The sequence below is a fragment of the Tarenaya hassleriana genome, unplaced genomic scaffold (genome assembly GCF_000463585.1).
Source record: "Tarenaya hassleriana unplaced genomic scaffold, ASM46358v1 Cleome2, whole genome shotgun sequence".
Lineage (NCBI taxonomy): Eukaryota > Viridiplantae > Streptophyta > Magnoliopsida > Brassicales > Cleomaceae > Tarenaya > Tarenaya hassleriana.
In genome coordinates this window covers 9,224,221-9,242,121 of record NW_010965372.1, presented here as the reverse complement: position 1 = coordinate 9,242,121, position 17,901 = coordinate 9,224,221, and the positions used below count along the sequence as shown (strand labels likewise).

Genomic DNA, 17,901 nt, shown 5'->3' with positions numbered 1-17,901 from the left:
TCTTCCGATAGATCGATTCGGAGACTCGACTCCCCCGAGTGATCCGCTTCCTCCATTGTAACCGTTTTTTTGCATATCCAACCCTTGAGGACTTTTCTGTTTGGCCAAAAAAACAAAGGCCGTTTTTAACCGGAAGATTCAGACCAAAGTGACTGAGTATGTCCAACAGATGTTAGGGGAACCTTACATTTTCGTATGCTCTGTTGGTATATCCATGTTCCTCTGCAAAACAAATTCCGAAAGGCAGATGTTATGGATGTTGTACATGCATGCATGCATGCATACATAGCCCCGAGGAATCTTTAGTTGTTACCTGCAGGAATGGAGCTGGAGTTGCTGGGGTTCTTAGAGGGTGTGGGTTGTTCCTTCCTCAACCGAAGATCGTCCAATAACTTGTGGGCGAAGTCCGATCTCTTCATCCTTCTCCTCTCTCTGTTGGAACTGGTTTACGTGGTACCAAACTCTCCCTGAACCCGGGAATCGATGTCTCTAAGTTGTGTTTTGCTGAATGATGGCAAATGTATGCAACTGTTTCTGGTTGAAAGGGTGTTTTCAGGGTTGGTTGGGAGCATGGAATTTAGTGTTATCGCACTTGAGTTGAATAATGCCTTCTCTCTCAAGCCTAAGACAGCAACTCCCATCTTCTGTCGTGAAGCTCATGACCTTGATTGCAACTCAAGCGATGACGAACAGAGATATATGTAAATTTGGACCGTCGATTGCGAGCTTTCAATTTATGATTTACCTGTATGAACGGGTTTCTGTATTGGTCAAATGCGTACCTGTCATTTACAAAACACTCGTCGTATCTTTCACGTTGAGTGATTAATCAAATACTGACGAACTCGTTTAATAATCACCAGCGTATTTCTAAATAGAAATCATTTTTGTTTTGGTAATCAGAAATCTAATCCAAATTAAAAAAATCCACTCCTAATTTCTTGTAGAGAGATTTAGAATTAGATGGTTCATTTACATATGGATGGTTTGTCTTGATATAAACGGGCGAGCTCAATAACTTAATTAAAAAAAAAAAACACTAATCTATGAAGCGAGAACAAACAAATGGAAAAGGTAGATATATATGATGATTTTTTTCGTAATAATTTGGAAATTCACCGAGGCTTTCAACTCAACTACATCCTTCAGATGACGGGGAAGCCCGTGATGGAGAGATTTAGGAACACGGCTCTATAGAATAGAGTTTCCATAGAAATGAACCTTAACTTCAACCCTAGCAAACAAATCACTGCACCTAACATGTAAAGTTACAATGAATCTGATCTTCTTCTTCTTTGTCCCGACTAATCTACATGAACAAATTTCACGCAAACCCCACATCACCTCCCTAGAGACGTGATTTCAAAGCTGTGATTCTATACCGTCTTTCGCTGTTAGTTCTATCCATTTGGAATACCAAATGCACCGTGGCAACGAGGAACTACACAAAAAAAATGGAATCAAAGAGGAAATAAAAGGGAATATACCTCTAAAACTTGACAATGGTTGGACCCTGTGGATGGATATATTTGTTGCTGGAACCACGTGAAAGAAAACGAATACTTTTAGCTGATGCGAGGTGTTGCCCGGAAATGAAAGGCTGCTGGTATCTTTCGGTTATCAAAGTCGGAGCTCGACACCATAAGCACGAACAGAATCAGCGTCAGTGCTGAAGAAATAGTTGTTAGTTGCTTTGCCATTGAATACACAAATCGCGGATGTTTTGCTAATCGCTCTAGCTACTGTGTATGTCTGAAAGATATTAAGAAACATAAAGAGTAAAAAAAAAAGTTAGCATTTGCGAAAAGTGAAGTTACTAACATGGGTGTAATGGAATTGCTAATTAAACAAGTATCTCGGAGAAGAAATATGAATAATGTTACCTCCAGTTGGTCTTTTCCCTTCCATGGCTTCTTTCTTCTCTTGGCAGCTTGAACAAAGGAATGGACCATCCCAAGGACGAAGCTTCCGGCAAACAGATGATCCTGCATGTATGGAGACGCCCTCCCCGGGTTTTACCTCTACTTGACAAACCGCACACATGAACAACTTAAACATATTGCAAAGAGGATACTTCGTGTCTAATCTGCAATCGAAATAAAGTTGATGAGTAAGAGATCAAATCAAGTTGGAAAGATCATATGAAAACATACTTGAATATAGCGGGAATCATGTTTCATAGAATAAAACACCTTTCCGAAAGCATAGCAGAACCCTCTTCAAACAATTCTTCAACCACGTCTGGTTCCTCGTACTCTTTATCAATATTAGAACAAGAGTCGGAAGTTTTTCTCTTGAACATGGACTTTAGCATTCCTTTTCCTTGCTTTTTTGGAGCCGGTAAAGGAGCGACTGGTTTTTCCGGTGGTAATATATCAACCACAATACAGGTTGTATCATCACGAAGACCTTTTTTTCCAACAGCTTCCTACGTAAAAAAAAAAAATATAAAGTCAAGGTACTAGAAAAAGGAAAAACATGAATAGCATTGCAATGAAAAAGGATGAGAATGTAGTGCATCTGTAACTGAAGGTGCAAATCCAAAATAGGCTTGCTCAGATACACTACTTTGACAATTTGTTCAGCAGCGGCTTCTGGTGGCAATCCCCGGCAACAATCAAGAGCAATTTCTGCTGTCAAAGCATCCCATACACCATCACTAGAGATGATAAGCCTACCACCAGCTGAAGACAACTGGAGAAACAAAAAGATGGAATGAACTTTTAGGTTTAACTTAATTATACTGTTAAGATTTCCGGCAAGGTTTTCGAAGATTGAAGTTAAAAGGTATGAGACAAAAACCTTGACTTGCTTCACATAAGGAACTGGAACAATGAATTCACCAACATCCATATCTCCAATCGATCTTGACAGACACAAACCACCAGGCCAACATCTCAGAGGACCAATCTGGAAAAACAAATTGTTCAGCGAATAAAATAGTGTTGACATTCTACACCGAAAGAGGGTTTGACACATGTGAAATTCAAGCAATCTGGGATAACCTGACAGCCTATGGATTCCCAACCAATATCACGTCTATTTCAAAGAATACAAAAACGTGGTCAACGTTCTAATAAAGCTACAAGTCGATCATTCGTGACTGGTCAAAGAACACATCTGGTACTCAGGTTAAGCATATTGCAGTTTTCATGCTCCAATCTGGTAGAGAATCCATATAGCTCTGTGCATGTCATTTCCATAATTCTGACAGCATCATCATGTAAGAAGCTTGATCTCTGTTTCTTTATGTTGGTATTTAATTTAATAATGACAACATCATGAATCAAGTGACTTTATGCACAGTGGATAAAACATGGTAAAAGATCCGAAGAAAAGTACCTCAGTACCACCACCAGTATTCAGCCGACCAACTTCACCACCACTCGCTGTGACACGTTCCCTCCTAAGAAGGATCAAACTATTTGAATACCCTTATATAACAAGATATTACAACCAAAATCAACAGAAGGGATATATGGCTTACTCTTCTTCATTAATTTCGAGTCGATGATCTGCAGACAAATAATAGACACCACCCTCTGCAGGCTCCAGTATGCAACGAGAGTCACCGACAGATGCAACAGTTACCACCCATCCATCTATTACGACAAACGTCACAGTTGTTCCAGAAGTTCTTGCTGAAACACCAAAACAAATATACATCAAAGATAGCCTTCTTGAATAGCATACGAGTGAATAGATGCAGACCCCACATTCCAAGGCTTCGGTTCCCTAGATAGTGAAATAACAATAAGCACTATCTCAAGAGGGTAACCACACCTCTTTCCTGGAAATCTTTATCTGTTTTCACAAATCCGGCAACCAATGCCCTAGGAAGGGCCGCAACCCACTCATCCCTGTTAAGATCGGAGGGCATTGCAGCTAACACATTGGTCAAGAGATTCTCCTTAGTGTAGATAGCTGCTCCATTTCCATTGTGTCCATCAAAAATCTGAAAAATGAAATCAGATTCACACATCAAATCAATCATTAAAAGGAAAAACCTAAAGGTACACCAGTCACCAGTACAGTCATATCAGACAACTATCCAATTCATATAAAAGCAATGGAGCACAAATAATCCCAATGTTTCTGGTACTCGTCACTTTGAAAAGGGGTACACATCTAGAATGTAGATGAAATGCCCATAAACGCCCCAAGACTCATGTTTTCAATTTTCTTACTGTACATGTCCAGCACTAATCCTCACTGTTACAAACTATCAAGATCACACCCAATAGAGAAGCTCTAAAATTAAAGATTTAATGAAAAACTTTCTGAAGAAAGAGCACCAAAAAGAAAGAAGAAAGAAGACACAAATAAATACCCCAAATACTGAGAAAGTAGAAACACCATCTCCTGTGGCCCTTTCGCACTCTGTGTTTAGAAGTGCAAAATCCTCTCCCTTCTTGCTTTGGTTAGCCTGTCCGTACACAAGTTCAGGATGCTCTATTTTGTCATTCGCAGATTCCCGCTTAAGCAACACAGAAAGTGGAACTGTGTGATGTTCTCCCCTAGTTGACATTGTTCCCGCGAGCACAAAACTCTCTATATAAAGAAAGGGAATTTCCTCTAACAACCTCTAATTATCCATCAAACCCCTTAACACAACTGACCTGCCAAAAAAAAAATCGAAACCCAATTCTACAATCAGAAAATCTCGATTCTAAAAAAACACATCATGATAAAAGTTTCAGGATACATGTAATAACAAATGCTAACACTTGGTTGCAAAGTAACTCTATTTCCAAATTGATATCGAACATCAGTTTCTTCCGTTATTACAGAGTACAGATCGATGAAGAAGCAACAAGAAACGCTGAAACGATCACACCAGGAGCGCAATCATTCAAATCTTTTAAAAGTGAATATACAAAATAAAAAATCTAGGGAACGGAGACCGCGATCGTCAAATTCGTAGAATCATTGCCTTCGCGGACCCATCCAGTCAAAAATCGAACAAAGCTCGTACAGAAGTGCAACAAACATACCCAAACCAAGCGATCCAAAATCCGGAACACGAACCGATCATCAGAGAGATACACGAATTCAAAGCATGTCAAATCTCAAATCAAACGAAATGACGAAGAGGTGCGATCAAAACAAGGGAAATAGAAGACGCGATTACAATTTGGATGAACAACGAAGCAATGCCGGTGACGGCGATTGGAGATCACGCGGGGAGAGGTGGAGATGTTTCCTCCGATCGAAAAGCTCGGAAGCTCTGCAAAAATTCCATTCTCACACAGCCGGATAAATGTTTTTGCTCTCTATCTCTTGACTCGTTTCTTATTAAATTAATTTTGTGTTGTTATTTATTTATTTATTTATTTAAAAAAGAAATTCTTACGCCGGTCTGACTCTTACCGTTTTTTTTTGTTTATTCGGCGCCAGATCAGAACGTCGTCGTTTCCGCTCCACATGGTCGACGTGGCCAAATGTATTTTCATTAAATTATATTTTTTTACACGCGGATTAAATTATATTTTTTTACAAGCGGATAGAATATTTAATAATAAAAATAATCTAATTAAAATCTAACAAATTCTTCCGGCTTTCTTGGTAGGTCAAATACTTTTAAAGAAAATATATTTTATAATTACTTGAAATTTGTATAATATGTATATGTCATAATTATTTGAGTTAATGATTTATATAATATCTAAAAGTAAAATTAGAATTGGATATTATGGATTTAGATTAAATAACTAAAAGGTACAAAATAGGTATAAAAAACACCCAAAATAAAAAAAATAAGCGGGAGAAAAGATTTCAATTGCATATTTCAAATATGTTAAATATATATACATCAACATCCCTTATATTAAATATATATATATATATATATATATATATAACATATTTTTTTATGAGTGTACAACATGGGGCACAATACAACAGATCTCTCACCACATGCTTTGATGCTTCTATTTGAATCCGGAAAGTGAAAGGAATTGAAATATGAATAGATTTGATTTTAAATAATAGAATTTGATATTAAAACGATCAAAGATGTGTCATTTAAATACCAAACCATATATATACCCGGAAATTTTGAAGATTTATTTTTTCCAAATAACAGAATTCTCCTGAGTAATCACATCAAAATATCATGTTTCTATGTCGATCCATATTTTTTTTTATAACTCGAAAGTTTCCGTGTTTTCGGTATGACTACATCTTCCAAAATCCGAAGACAACCTGTGCTGCGGATGGAGACCTCCATCTCCGTCCCGTTCGAACATGGGAACTGAGACAAATAGACTTCACCCTACTCAATCATCTTCACCACTCGGCTACGCCCTTTTGGGTATCTCAATCTCGATCGATAATTACTTTCCATGATAAATCTCAAATTCTTTCAGAAACCCTCCAACTCCAAAGCACAAACAAAGACACACCAAATTAAGACAAGATTCCAAAAGGGTTTTCTGTGCATTTCGACCGAACACCATACCGCATACAAGCTTGAATTTTTTATGATAAGACCTAACAATTCCACAGATGAACACAAGAATTAGCAGCTCTTACATTACATTACATTACATTACATACAAATGAAGAAGCCTCCTCGTTAGCAGTTCTCCCAAGTTGAAGCTTTTTAGCTTTCTCCACGGCCATTGACTCTTGTAATGTAAACCTAAGAGGGAACATCACATCAAAATTTATAAACTTCTGGGGATTTAGTGCTTAAGAGGAGAAAGAACAGAAAGAGAGAGAAGGAATTTTTCGTGTCGAAATGGTTTTGATCCACGGAACCAAACCATAACATACAAGAGGCATAACCGAGGCATCGAGTAATGGTTTACAAACCTTGAATGTAGTAGGATGAATCAACTGGAAAACCAATGCATCCCCATCTACGAGATTGTGAGCAATGGCGAAACCCCTCCATCCTCCGCTAAGTCCTGTTTTTCTGGCTAAGTATACGGTCTCGTAGTCTTCACCTTCTTCATCTATCAAAGTCATCGCACAATCATGTTTCGGGAGGTCTGATCTGCAGAAGTGAACTGGAAGACCCTGTCGGTAACGAAGCCAACACAATTTCGCGACATGAGATTATGAAGCTCATATCTATGAACATAACCCACTAGGCCCTGATTCATAGACTCATTTGTTCTTGCAATGTACACACAAAAGATGCTATCTTAGAATCTATAGTTACACAGAATTTCCCAAGACCCGAAATTGATCAAGTGACCGCACAGCTCAAAGATCCTACAAAAGTAAGCAGGGTAAAATCTTTGTAGAGCTCTTCCTCTTTTTTTTCCCAAAGCAGATGACTTCAATGGCGGCTCCAAATTGATGTTTCTTACAAGTAGAGATGAATGTGGTATACCCTGAACATATCTCATTGTTGGGTCAAATTACTTACCAGCCAGAAGCAACCAGAAACATGTGATTGAAGCATGGCTTTTACAAAACTCGGGTACTCGTCTCCCAATTCATCTTGCAATTTCTCAGCTTTCGCCAAAGCGTCCGCTCTGTCCTCATGGGAGACATAGAATTGGTCTGAGAAATCCTTCCCCTTGAAAATCCTAAGCATCACAAAAGGGTGGAAAAAAGGAGAGAAATGGTTCTTCATTCTTCGGAATACGCTTTGATTGTATAGACAACAAGAGGACGAAAACCAGAAACAAGGTAGAAATTGCAGATCTTTCCAGAAACCGAAGAAAAATAAGAATATATAATAGCAATGCACCTTCGAGGTATCTGCACCCGTTCAACATCAACCTGATTCGAGGAAACAGAGCCAAGATCCAATTTCAGAACATAAGATCACAAAAAACGAACTAAAACCCATGATTCTAAACCACAAGAGTGAAAAACTTTTAGCTTATTAGAGACCCAACAAAACCCCGAATCAGGAGATGAAATGACTTGCCTCTTTGTAAACCGGAGAAGAAACATTTGAGAGACGGCTTGATCGACGAACCGCCACCTGCTGTTTTTGCCTTGTCCGAGGCTTAGACTTCTTCATCTGCGACATGAACACAAACCCAGACAAGTCACAGCCATGGATCTGGATCTTTGATCGTGCATAGTTGAATGCATATTGAATAGAAAGAGAAGGAGGAATCGAACGGGAGAAGATTTAGGGGAAGTGGAGCGGAGAGCGAGAGAGAGCTGAGGAAGATTGAGGGCATCCATTCGTTTCTTGTTCTCTTCGAGCCTTTTCAGACGAAATTCTTCGTACGAAGACGGCTTTGCGACGACCATTTTTGTTAAGTTTACTCAGAAACCGAACAGAGAGTTTACTAGGATCGATGAGGTTGACGATGATCTCCGTGGCTGACTGCCCATATATGAATATGGGTGACGAACCCTAATTGACCGTTGGGACCCCACTGAATTTGAAAATTGTGGCACTTTGTTCAATGACCAATCAAAAATCATAAACTGCTGGGCTTTTTCAGGCCCAATTTGGAGCTAATAGCCATTTTATTTTTGGTTCAGTTTAATTTTAATATTATTTACCTTATATATGAATCTTCTTTTATCCTTTTTTTTCTTCAGAACTTTCATTTGGTTTGATTATACAGAAATGTATAAAATCTTAAAAATTCTGTACTTCTCATCTCTCACTGCTAAGTAAATCTGCTGAAATGGTGGGAACTTTGTATTCTGAAACCGATAAATCCCGATGCAAATGCAATAACCAAACCAAACCGAATCCAACCAAATTTGATTGGGATTCGATTTTATTGGGTTTCATTACTTCCCAACCAAAGCAATTAAAACCTGAACCCAAATTCCAGCGAAAACCACACTACAACAACAGCGTCCCATTCATTTCGATTTTGAGTTAAACCAAGTTAACCAAAGAATTTGAATGGCGAGAGAAGGAAACAACGTGATACAGGTCATATGCAGATGAAAACATCAAAAGATGGAGACTTTTCTCCCGGAAGAAAGCAAACCCGAAGAATTGGATTGATCGTTAAAAAGCCGGAGCTATAACTTTATTTTCCAAACAATGTAAAGCTCCAAGTTCAGTTGGAAGGGACAGTGAACTGACCTTTATGATTCCATACATACACAAGAAAATGCAACAAACAACAGAGCAGAAATGCTCTCATTCCCGAGCCTTTTCCACCCATTAAGCTCTTTGCTCCACATAAGATCCCGAGAGCCCCGAGGTTCCAAGAACCGTAACCTGTAGAGGACAAACAGAAACAAATGTCTCAGCTTGCCTTATAAACAATAATGTCTACACCAATATGACATTACACAAAAGTTATGACAAGCCTCTAAGGTCTGTTGTAATTTTGACATGCCATAAACCAAAAGGACGCGATGTTTTCCCCGCACGAATGCAATGGACCAATGGAGGATTGATTTATCAAATTAAGTTCATGACAATGTACTAATTCACAACAACAACAAAAAAGACGTTAATAAATTCCTTTTAAGTACCTTTCCCCACTCTGAACCGAGCCCACTGCATCTCATCTTCAAATGGATCATCTTTGTCCCCAACTCCATCTCAACCTTTTTCTTCAAGTAGACTTCGTCGGGCCCAAAGGAGTCGAGATAGTCAGCATACCGCTGATAAACAGTACGAAGTGCATTGGCCATAGCATCTGGCAAAGGTTTTACATCCTGCACAAGTATTTAACATTTAACATAAAATCCAGAATTGAAAAGTGCCGACCCCAAAAATGATGTGGAAACAACCGATCCGATTACAATACCTCCCCACTCAGTCCGATGCTATCATCAATATCCATCTTTATGGAAGTGAGAATCCCCCCGAACTCCTCTACAGCTTCGGCTGCTCGAAAGACATTTGCCAAGGCCTCTTGACCCGCCTTGTCATCTGTGTTCTTGGAAACCGCAATTTTTGCATCATGTACAACAGCAGCCGGTAGCTCTGCCCAACTCGCAGCCATCAGATCTTTGAAAGCATTCTGAACATCAGTGTCTTTTATCTCGGGCATGTGAGCCACGTCTTCGCTGAAGTAGCGCACTTTACCAATGTCAATGGCACGAGGAGACTTGCAGACTGCATAGTTTACCATCAAGCTAGTTACAAGTCTATAACTTTCAAATTTCATGCAACCAACAACAACAAACACAACATCTTTGGATCAAACCAAAAGATCAGCTGAATCACAGTACAAAAACTCTCATCTTTATACGCTAAGTACAAGTACTTCCCATTGCAAGATCACACTACGTTCGACTATAAAACAAATATGGGATATATACACACACACACCTGACGTCAAGGGCATCGAGAAAATAAGCTGCGACATAAAAGTTCGCCAAAGTTTTTCATTACAATTGGCAGAAGCTGAGATTGTACAAGTTCCCGAATAAATTTCAGGAGAGATATAAAGAAAAAGACGACCAAAATTTGCATCTCTTCTCCATTATTCACAAAGGCCGCAACGGATCATGAGGCCGAACTACCAGTCATGTTACTTCAAACACCATAAACTGACAGAGACTAAAAAAACCCTACATCGATCATAGGGATCAACGTATCTAAATCTACGGCCAAATAATAATAAGGAGAAATGAAAATTTTCAGTGATAAAACACCTTGTACTATCGCAACGATTCCAAACAAAACCGAGTTTCGATTACCATAAGGGACTCTAGAGGAAGGAGACGAAGAAACGCCGGCGAAGAAGCTCCGCGACAGGTGGTTTGCGGCGGCGGCGGAGCGCGATGAGCGGAGGCCCGATACGGCAGTGAAAGTGGCCGCAGAGCGTCGGAGAGATCTAAGGACCACCATTTCCGATTGAATTAAAACTTCGTCTCACGCTTCCAGTTCCATTTGATTCCCTTTTCGGCTGACGCTAACTGCAGAAGACGGTACCGCGCTTTCAGGTTCGGGCTCAGAACTCGGCTTGCTCAAAGGCCCAACAACGTCAGACCTGAATTTATGCGAAATGAGAATTTTTTACAATTAAAAAAAAAAACTATTAGGCTTTTCATTGCTCTTTATTTTTTCATTTTTTTAAGATTCTGATTACATTAATATATTTTAATTTTAGAAAAATTATACACATTGGGATCTTAATACAATTATGTGTTATTCAAATCTAATCTATTGGATTTCACATGCATCAACACCTTCATCTCATGTTTATTTCACGTCAGTCGAATGCATGCTGTTAATTCCGATTTTGGATTAAATCCTTCGAAATTTGTAAACATTGCAAATCATAACTAATCATTCCTTTGGACCAACAAGAGTAAATCTACCACTGTCTCTTTTTCTAATTATAATATCTATCAATTTACGTTTTATATGATCAAAACATCTTATAAACCTAATTTATCTTTTATATATATTACCTAATTTCTCTATAATAATTGTCTTCACGTTCATCATAATATCATCATCTTCTTTACCACATTTTATCTTTTTACATCTCAATATTTATTACCGTAAACCAATGGAGGTCTAATGACGAAATTCTCTTTCAACTGAATGAAAATCTTATAATCGCAAAGAATTCTTGGGATGAACATATTCATCATAACTCTCATCTTTTTGAAGGGTTGAAACAAGCCATGGGCGGCAATAATGGAGAGAGAACAATTTACATTTTAATATAAGGGAGAGTGAGGACGCTAGAAGGAAAAAAAATATCTAAAAATTACAATTTAATCCCTTATATTTTAGAATTTTCAAAATTTTCTTAAACTTTCATCAGATACAAAAAAAAAATCATCGTAAAAGTAACAAATTTTTCCCAAACCTTTTCAAATTACGGTTTTATCCACATTTCGAAAACTGGTCTATGATCTCTAGATCACAACGGCAACACTTTAACGGGTGTACCAAGACTTTCTTTCTTCGTTACATCTTCTACGATTTCTTTTTCCGTCTGCAACCTTGCTTTCCCTGCGGATTTATACGGTGGAAGAAACCATTTATTTATGTAATTTTTTCCCTCTTAATTCTAATTTTTGTTTTAAATTTTCAATTCTTTGTTTTTTATTTTCTCCTATCTGATACTGGAAATGCATGTGGCACAGACTTCTTAACCATGCTATTTAATCCTAAAATATATATATCTAACTAATGCTTTTTTACGTATTAACACCCATTATAAAGGTTCTTTTTTTTTAGGACTCGATCATATAAGTCTATGTTTTAACATTTTTTTTTAGTTTTCTCAGTTTATGATTTAATATATTTTGTACATTCTTTGTCCAAAAAGTTATTCGTTTATGGAAAAATTCAAAAAGTGATATTTTTCTTAAAATAATTTCATTTTGTAGCGATTAGCAAGTTTACTGCTTACCTTCCCACAAAGGAAAAGTTAAAAATATATATAAAAAACAGAACACGAAAATGAGGTACTTGGAGAGAGTGACCTCCGTAACAATAGGGAAACGTCACGTGCGCGGAATCTAATCCGACGGTGAGGATTAAACTGCCCGTACAATCCGACGGTTAACCTTTAACCGGGTTGTAACCGGGTTAACCTAGAGAAACCCGTTGACCCGGCCAATACTCCTTACCCAAGGCAAGCAGATAAAATCCCTAATCTTGCCATTAATAACACTACAAGCTCCGAGTCACCGAACTAGAAAATTTGTCTTTGTAAATCGATCCATCGATCTCGCCGAATCCAAGAATGACGGATATGAAGATTCAATCCGAAGTCTCTGATTCCAATCCACCGGAGGATAATCTACGGAAGGAATCTCCAGCGCAGGCGGAGGTGAATCACCGGAGATCGTCGCCGGCGCCGCCACAACAGGTGCAGTGGATGCCGATGCATTTTCCTCCTGCGGCGGGGGGGGTGACCTCCGTAACAATAGGGAAACGTCACGTGCGCGGAATCTAATCCGACGGTGAGGATTAAACTGCCCGTACAATCCGACGGTTAACCTTTAACCGGGTTGTAACCGGGTTAACCTAGAGAAACCCGTTGACCCGGCCAATACTCCTTACCCAAGGCAAGCAGATAAAATCCCTAATCTTGCCATTAATAACACTACAAGCTCCGAGTCACCGAACTAGAAAATTTGTCTTTGTAAATCGATCCATCGATCTCGCCGAATCCAAGAATGACGGATATGAAGATTCAATCCGAAGTCTCTGATTCCAATCCACCGGAGGATAATCTACGGAAGGAATCTCCAGCGCAGGCGGAGGTGAATCACCGGAGATCGTCGCCGGCGCCGCCACAACAGGTGCAGTGGATGCCGATGCATTTTCCTCCTGCGGCGGTGATGCCGCATCAGATGATGTTTGCGCCGCCGCCGCATTCAGCGTACCATCAGTATCAGCCTCACTATTTCCCATCTCGCGGAAACAAGCATCAGAGCAGCTCCAATGGTGAGAATAAGACGATCTGGGTCGGTGATTTGCATCACTGGATGGATGAGAATTACCTTAATTCTTGTTTCGCTTCTGCAGGCGAGGTTTGTCTCTCTATCTCTCTCTCTCCTTATCTTTCTGTAACACTGGGGTTACTAAGAAAGTTGTCACTTTGGACCATTTCTCGATTGATGCGTGTCATTCTTGCGCAAGAAAGTTGTCACTTTTGTTAGAAAAAATGCATATGGAAATCTATATTACCTCCACGAATTGAAAGAAAAATATCGAATCTGGAAGGGTTAAGGATTTGACGGGTTTTCTGCATTGCGAGTGTTATTCATTGTACTTTCCGTTGGATGATGGATCTTGATAGAGCGAGTTTGATTGTTATCTTAATAACCTACCTCTGGAGAAGCTTTCAGGAGGTGGGCTTTTGGCTGAATACAAATGACAAATGCTGTGACTTAATAACCAGTAGTGTTGTAGAGATTGAGCCTCGTTTTATTTCTGAATTGTAACTCTTGATAAGTTTTTTCATCTGGATCTCCATTGAATCTTATGTATATTCACCCAGAGTTTTGTTTGTTCTGCATCTTGTCTAACATATGGGCACACACCTTGCGCAGATTGTATCAGTTAAGGTTATCCGCAACAAATACAATGGTTTGTCCGAGGGTTATGGATTTGTGGAATTTATTTCTCACGGAATTGCTGACAAGGTTTTACAGAACTACAACGGGGCATCTATGCCAAATGCTGTTGACCAGACATTCCGTTTGAACTGGGCTAGTTTTAGCACTGGTGAAAAGAGATTAGAGAATGGTCCCGATCTTTCTATTTTTGTTGGGGACTTAGCACCAGATGTCACCGATAAAATGTTGCATGAAACATTCTGTGTAAAGTATCCGTCTGTTAAGGCTGCAAAAGTTGTCATCGATGCCAATACCGGCCGATCAAAGGGGTACGGGTTTGTGAGGTTTGGAGATGATAATGAAAGGACGAAAGCCATGACAGAGATGAATGGTGCGAAATGTTCTAGCAGATCTATGCGAATTGGTCCTGCAACTCCGAAGAAGTCAACCAGTTACCAGCACGGTATGCAATTTGATTCAGTATTTTTCTTATAATCTATGCTTACTATGTAACTTTAAGATTGTGTTTACTTATTATGATCTATGCTGCAGTAAGGTTGTCAAATAAAGTTTAGACTTTTTTGAATTAGTGAATCTTGCTTTCATAAGTGTATAGGCTTCAGAATTATTTTTTATAGAGAGGACGTTTCTTCCCTTTCTCCTCAGACATGAAATTCAGATTTAGGCATATTGTTCATCGAAAAGCAACGATTTGCTTGTGAGAATTGAACAGCAACCTTTAGTCTTTTAAGCTTCTTCTCACAATCTTTTGCTTTCTTTTCTGTCTTTTTGCATGTTTGTTTTTTGGGAGAAGGTGGATACATGTCGAATGGTGCCCAGTGTCGTCCTGAAGGGGACTCATTAAACACAACAGTAATTCTTCCCTCTTTTTTTCTTCTTTATTTTAGATCTTTGTTCGTCTTCCTTCTCAATAGTGTGACTGTACTGTAGAAGGTTAATCTTTTCGCTACTGATCCATGTTTCTTGTTTTAGATATTTGTTGGAGGACTTGACCCGAGTGTCACTGACGAAGATCTGAGGCAACCTTTTGCCGAGTATGGTGATATAATCTCGGTCAAGATTCCTTCTGGCAAAGGATGCGGATTTGTCCAATTCGTCAACAGGTGACACATTCCTGCATTCATGAAGATCGTGGATTAAGCCACTCTTATATATACATGTTTCGTTATTGTCACTGATTTAATATCCCAATGGTTCTTGGCAGAACAAGTGCCGAGGAGGCTTTGGAGAAATTGAATGGGTCTGTAATTGGACAGCAAACAGTTCGCCTGTCTTGGGGTCGTAATCCGGCCAATAAACAGGTACGGGGCGATAACATATCCCGTTCTAATCCTTTTAACCTTGCATCAAAATGCTACATAGTCCAACTCAGATGTTCATCGCCAGGTTTCATAACTCAAAATAAGCCAAACACAAGACTGTACTCATGTTAGTAGCCATCTGTTGGACTCGATCGAGATAAAATGAACCACCAGTATATAGTGGATTTTAATTACACCAGTTCTGTTGCTGTAAGATTTGAAAAATAATGCGGCCTTCCTTTCTCGATCTGTCTATGCCTCGGTTTCTTCTCACCATTGACTAGTGATTTCTTGATTGTCTTTCAGCATAGGGGCGAGTTTCGAAACCAATGGGTTGGACCGTACTACGGAGGAGAGTATTACAACGGGTACGGGTATATGATACCGCCTCCTCATGACCCGATAATGTACAATCCCGCGACTTATGGAGCTTATCCTATGTACGGCGGTGATCATCAGCAACAAGTAAGCTGAGAAAATTGAGTTGTTTTTCTTTCTCTGTATGAAGGAGTGAACTTGCTGAATCAGTAGTTCTGAGTAGGGATTTATCGTCATCTCAAATGTGTTCCTCCCTCCAGCGGTGGTGGGACTGGAGATGGAGTTTTGATGGAACCGTAGTGGGTAACTAGGGATTTGATTGATTGATTGATTTAATTTGTTACTCGGACCTCCCAGCACGATGACATCGATCACTTTGGAGTTTGAGTTAATATTGTTCTTATTTGTGTAATAATTATATGCAATAGGTCAAAGAACTTGCATTGTCTATGTTCTCTGAGGTCTGGAACGGGTTCATGCTTCCTGAATCAGTTCGTTTTGGGTGTGGACTTGGTTTTGGATTGTTTTAGCATATGCTGAAGACTCGGCTTATAAACAAGTCACGGGTTAAACGAGTTAGTGCGTGAAAAAAACAATTAACCTAAATCTAAAATCACATATATATATATATATAATATGATAGTTGAAATATAATTTCATGAGGTATTGGAATGAAAATGGATGCCATTGCGTGTGATATAGCATTAAATTTAATTGTTAGTGTTTTGTTGTATTTGAGATCGGTGCGTTGATTGAGGGATGATCAAGTCTGAAGTAGCAGCAAATCTAATAAAAATTATAATTGGGGGCATTTTCTAAGTCATACATATACATATGTACATACATATTCATGGACGTTATAGGGTCATTTCAACGTTTTTGTTTTATAATTTTATAAAAATTATAAGAAATAATCTTTTTCTAAATTAATCAATGGGCCAGTGACCCCACTTCAAATGAAGTGGATCCGCCTATGGTTTAAACGGGTAAGTCTTAAAAATATCGATTTATAATTAGATGTTGTTTAGAATATTTAGTGGTCTATTCAAATAAAAAAAAATCTCAGAATATGGATAAAAATATTTAAAAAAAACTCAGTGAATCAATTTGTTTTTTTTTTCTTATATCACGTCTCCTACCGCATAAAAAAACTCGTGAAGTTCTTTTAGAACTAATATTTAGCAGTTTTTAAATTATTCTACTGTGGGTTATTGTTCATTTTTAAAAACATATTTAAAGGTTTGAATTTATGTTATTTCTGTTTATTTTTATTGAGTTTAGGATATTCGTATTTTATTTTATATCAATGGTTTAGAAATAGTGTGTATATATATATATATATATTAGTGAGGGTTATTGTTCATTAAAATTCAAATACTAAATATATAGAACTTTTTTTTTACCTCGCATTCCAAAGATGTTTGTTTATAGTCGATCGTACTACTAAATATCCATACCACGCTATTCCATAAATAATTTTACAGTATAAAGTATTCTAAAGTTTTTTAAACTTTTTTTAGTTCAAAAGTATTCTCTAAACTAATGAAAATATCGGCACAAAAAAAAAATACACGAAATTTTAACCAATTCTCAAATTTATATACAGAATTTTTTATGGACGTCTAATTAAAATCATAAACTTTTCAATAACTCTCAAAAAAAAAAAAAACTACACAGCAGGATCCGTCAACCAAATATTGACATGACAATCGAAAAATCTTAATCTTGTGAATGATCACATCAACCACATAAGAAAAAATTGTCACCTTAAAATTTTTTCATAAACAAAAAATTCATCGGATTTTCGATTAACTCTTTAAGAGATCATAAAAATCAAACTGAATATTTTTCTAAAATGGAGACTCAAACCCAAATTGAAATAAAGTTTTGATCCATCCCTTACCAATTATACCACCCAATCTTGAATATCACATTACAATTTAACAAAACTAACGCAATAAAATATACATATATGTATACTCATAAATACACCTACACACATATACAAATATATAGACTTATACTCACACACATATATATATATACACACACTCATACATATATATATACATATACATATGTACATGCACATATATGGCTATATATATACATATATACATTTACATAATCCAAACTTTAAATATGTTTAAAACTGTCCACCTGATTAATTAAAATATAGAAACCGATTTTTGCTATTAGATACTCATAAAAAGGATATAAATTTTGATTAATCTAAAACTCTGTCCAAAACATCCGATTACAAAAAAAAAATAGATACAAATTCGTATTTATTTATATCTAAAACGGATTCCTATAAATATTTGTGTATGTTAAA

At 37.8% G+C, this 17,901-nt stretch overlaps 5 protein-coding genes across 7 annotated transcripts in view; 1 reads left to right on the top strand and 4 right to left on the bottom strand.

The window, feature by feature from the left end:
- LOC104813209 overlaps window positions 1-1,539 on the bottom strand; it is a 4,532-nt gene extending 2,993 nt beyond the window's left edge. The window contains exons 1-4 of one of the 2 annotated variants that reach the window (XM_010540766.1): window positions 1,488-1,539; window positions 314-782; window positions 188-222; window positions 5-96 (exon numbers count right to left, since the gene is read on the bottom strand). In XM_010540766.1, the coding sequence (XP_010539068.1) occupies window positions 5-96; window positions 188-222; window positions 314-419 (233 nt within the window). In that variant the 5' untranslated portion in view covers window positions 420-782; window positions 1,488-1,539. Of the gene's footprint in view, window positions 1-4; window positions 97-187; window positions 223-313; window positions 783-1,487 lie in introns of those variants that run through there. The other variant, XM_010540768.1, reaches the window with a different exon arrangement.
- Window positions 995-5,263, bottom strand: LOC104813210 (probable protein phosphatase 2C 12). 2 transcript variants are annotated; one of them, XM_010540769.2, is made up of 10 exons: window positions 5,132-5,263; window positions 4,331-4,619; window positions 3,784-3,955; window positions 3,488-3,641; window positions 3,343-3,406; window positions 2,803-2,910; window positions 2,569-2,694; window positions 2,193-2,428; window positions 1,884-2,086; window positions 995-1,669 (listed from the first exon to the last, which is right to left on the bottom strand). In XM_010540769.2, the coding sequence occupies exons 2-10, from the start codon at window positions 4,526-4,528 to the stop codon at window positions 1,566-1,568; spliced, it is 1,365 nt and encodes a 454-aa protein (XP_010539071.1). In that variant the 5' UTR covers window positions 4,529-4,619; window positions 5,132-5,263; the 3' UTR covers window positions 995-1,565. The 2 variants fall into 2 exon arrangements, with proteins under 2 accessions (XP_010539071.1, XP_010539072.1); XM_010540770.1 differs by having other exon boundaries at window positions 1,576-1,752.
- A 1,134-nt stretch (window positions 5,264-6,397) lies between these two features.
- LOC104813207 (B3 domain-containing protein At5g42700) lies at window positions 6,398-8,303 on the bottom strand. Its single transcript, XM_010540764.2, has 6 exons — window positions 8,089-8,303; window positions 7,889-7,984; window positions 7,706-7,737; window positions 7,379-7,541; window positions 6,817-7,023; window positions 6,398-6,643 (listed from the first exon to the last, which is right to left on the bottom strand). Exons 1-6 carry the CDS (start codon window positions 8,221-8,223, stop codon window positions 6,605-6,607), a joined length of 672 nt encoding a protein of 223 aa, XP_010539066.1. The 5' UTR covers window positions 8,224-8,303; the 3' UTR covers window positions 6,398-6,604.
- A 611-nt stretch (window positions 8,304-8,914) lies between these two features.
- LOC104813205 (succinate dehydrogenase subunit 5, mitochondrial-like) lies at window positions 8,915-10,855 on the bottom strand. Its single transcript, XM_010540763.2, has 4 exons — window positions 10,597-10,855; window positions 9,699-10,009; window positions 9,421-9,606; window positions 8,915-9,160 (listed from the first exon to the last, which is right to left on the bottom strand). The coding sequence occupies exons 1-4, from the start codon at window positions 10,745-10,747 to the stop codon at window positions 9,104-9,106; spliced, it is 705 nt and encodes a 234-aa protein (XP_010539065.1). The 5' UTR covers window positions 10,748-10,855; the 3' UTR covers window positions 8,915-9,103.
- A 2,115-nt stretch (window positions 10,856-12,970) lies between these two features.
- On the top strand, window positions 12,971-16,005 carry LOC104813204 (polyadenylate-binding protein RBP47C-like). Its single transcript, XM_010540761.1, has 6 exons — window positions 12,971-13,398; window positions 13,921-14,389; window positions 14,741-14,799; window positions 14,920-15,050; window positions 15,152-15,248; window positions 15,555-16,005. Exons 1-6 carry the CDS (start codon window positions 13,042-13,044, stop codon window positions 15,720-15,722), a joined length of 1,281 nt encoding a protein of 426 aa, XP_010539063.1. The 5' UTR covers window positions 12,971-13,041; the 3' UTR covers window positions 15,723-16,005.
- The last annotated feature ends 1,896 nt before the right edge of the window (window positions 16,006-17,901 follow it).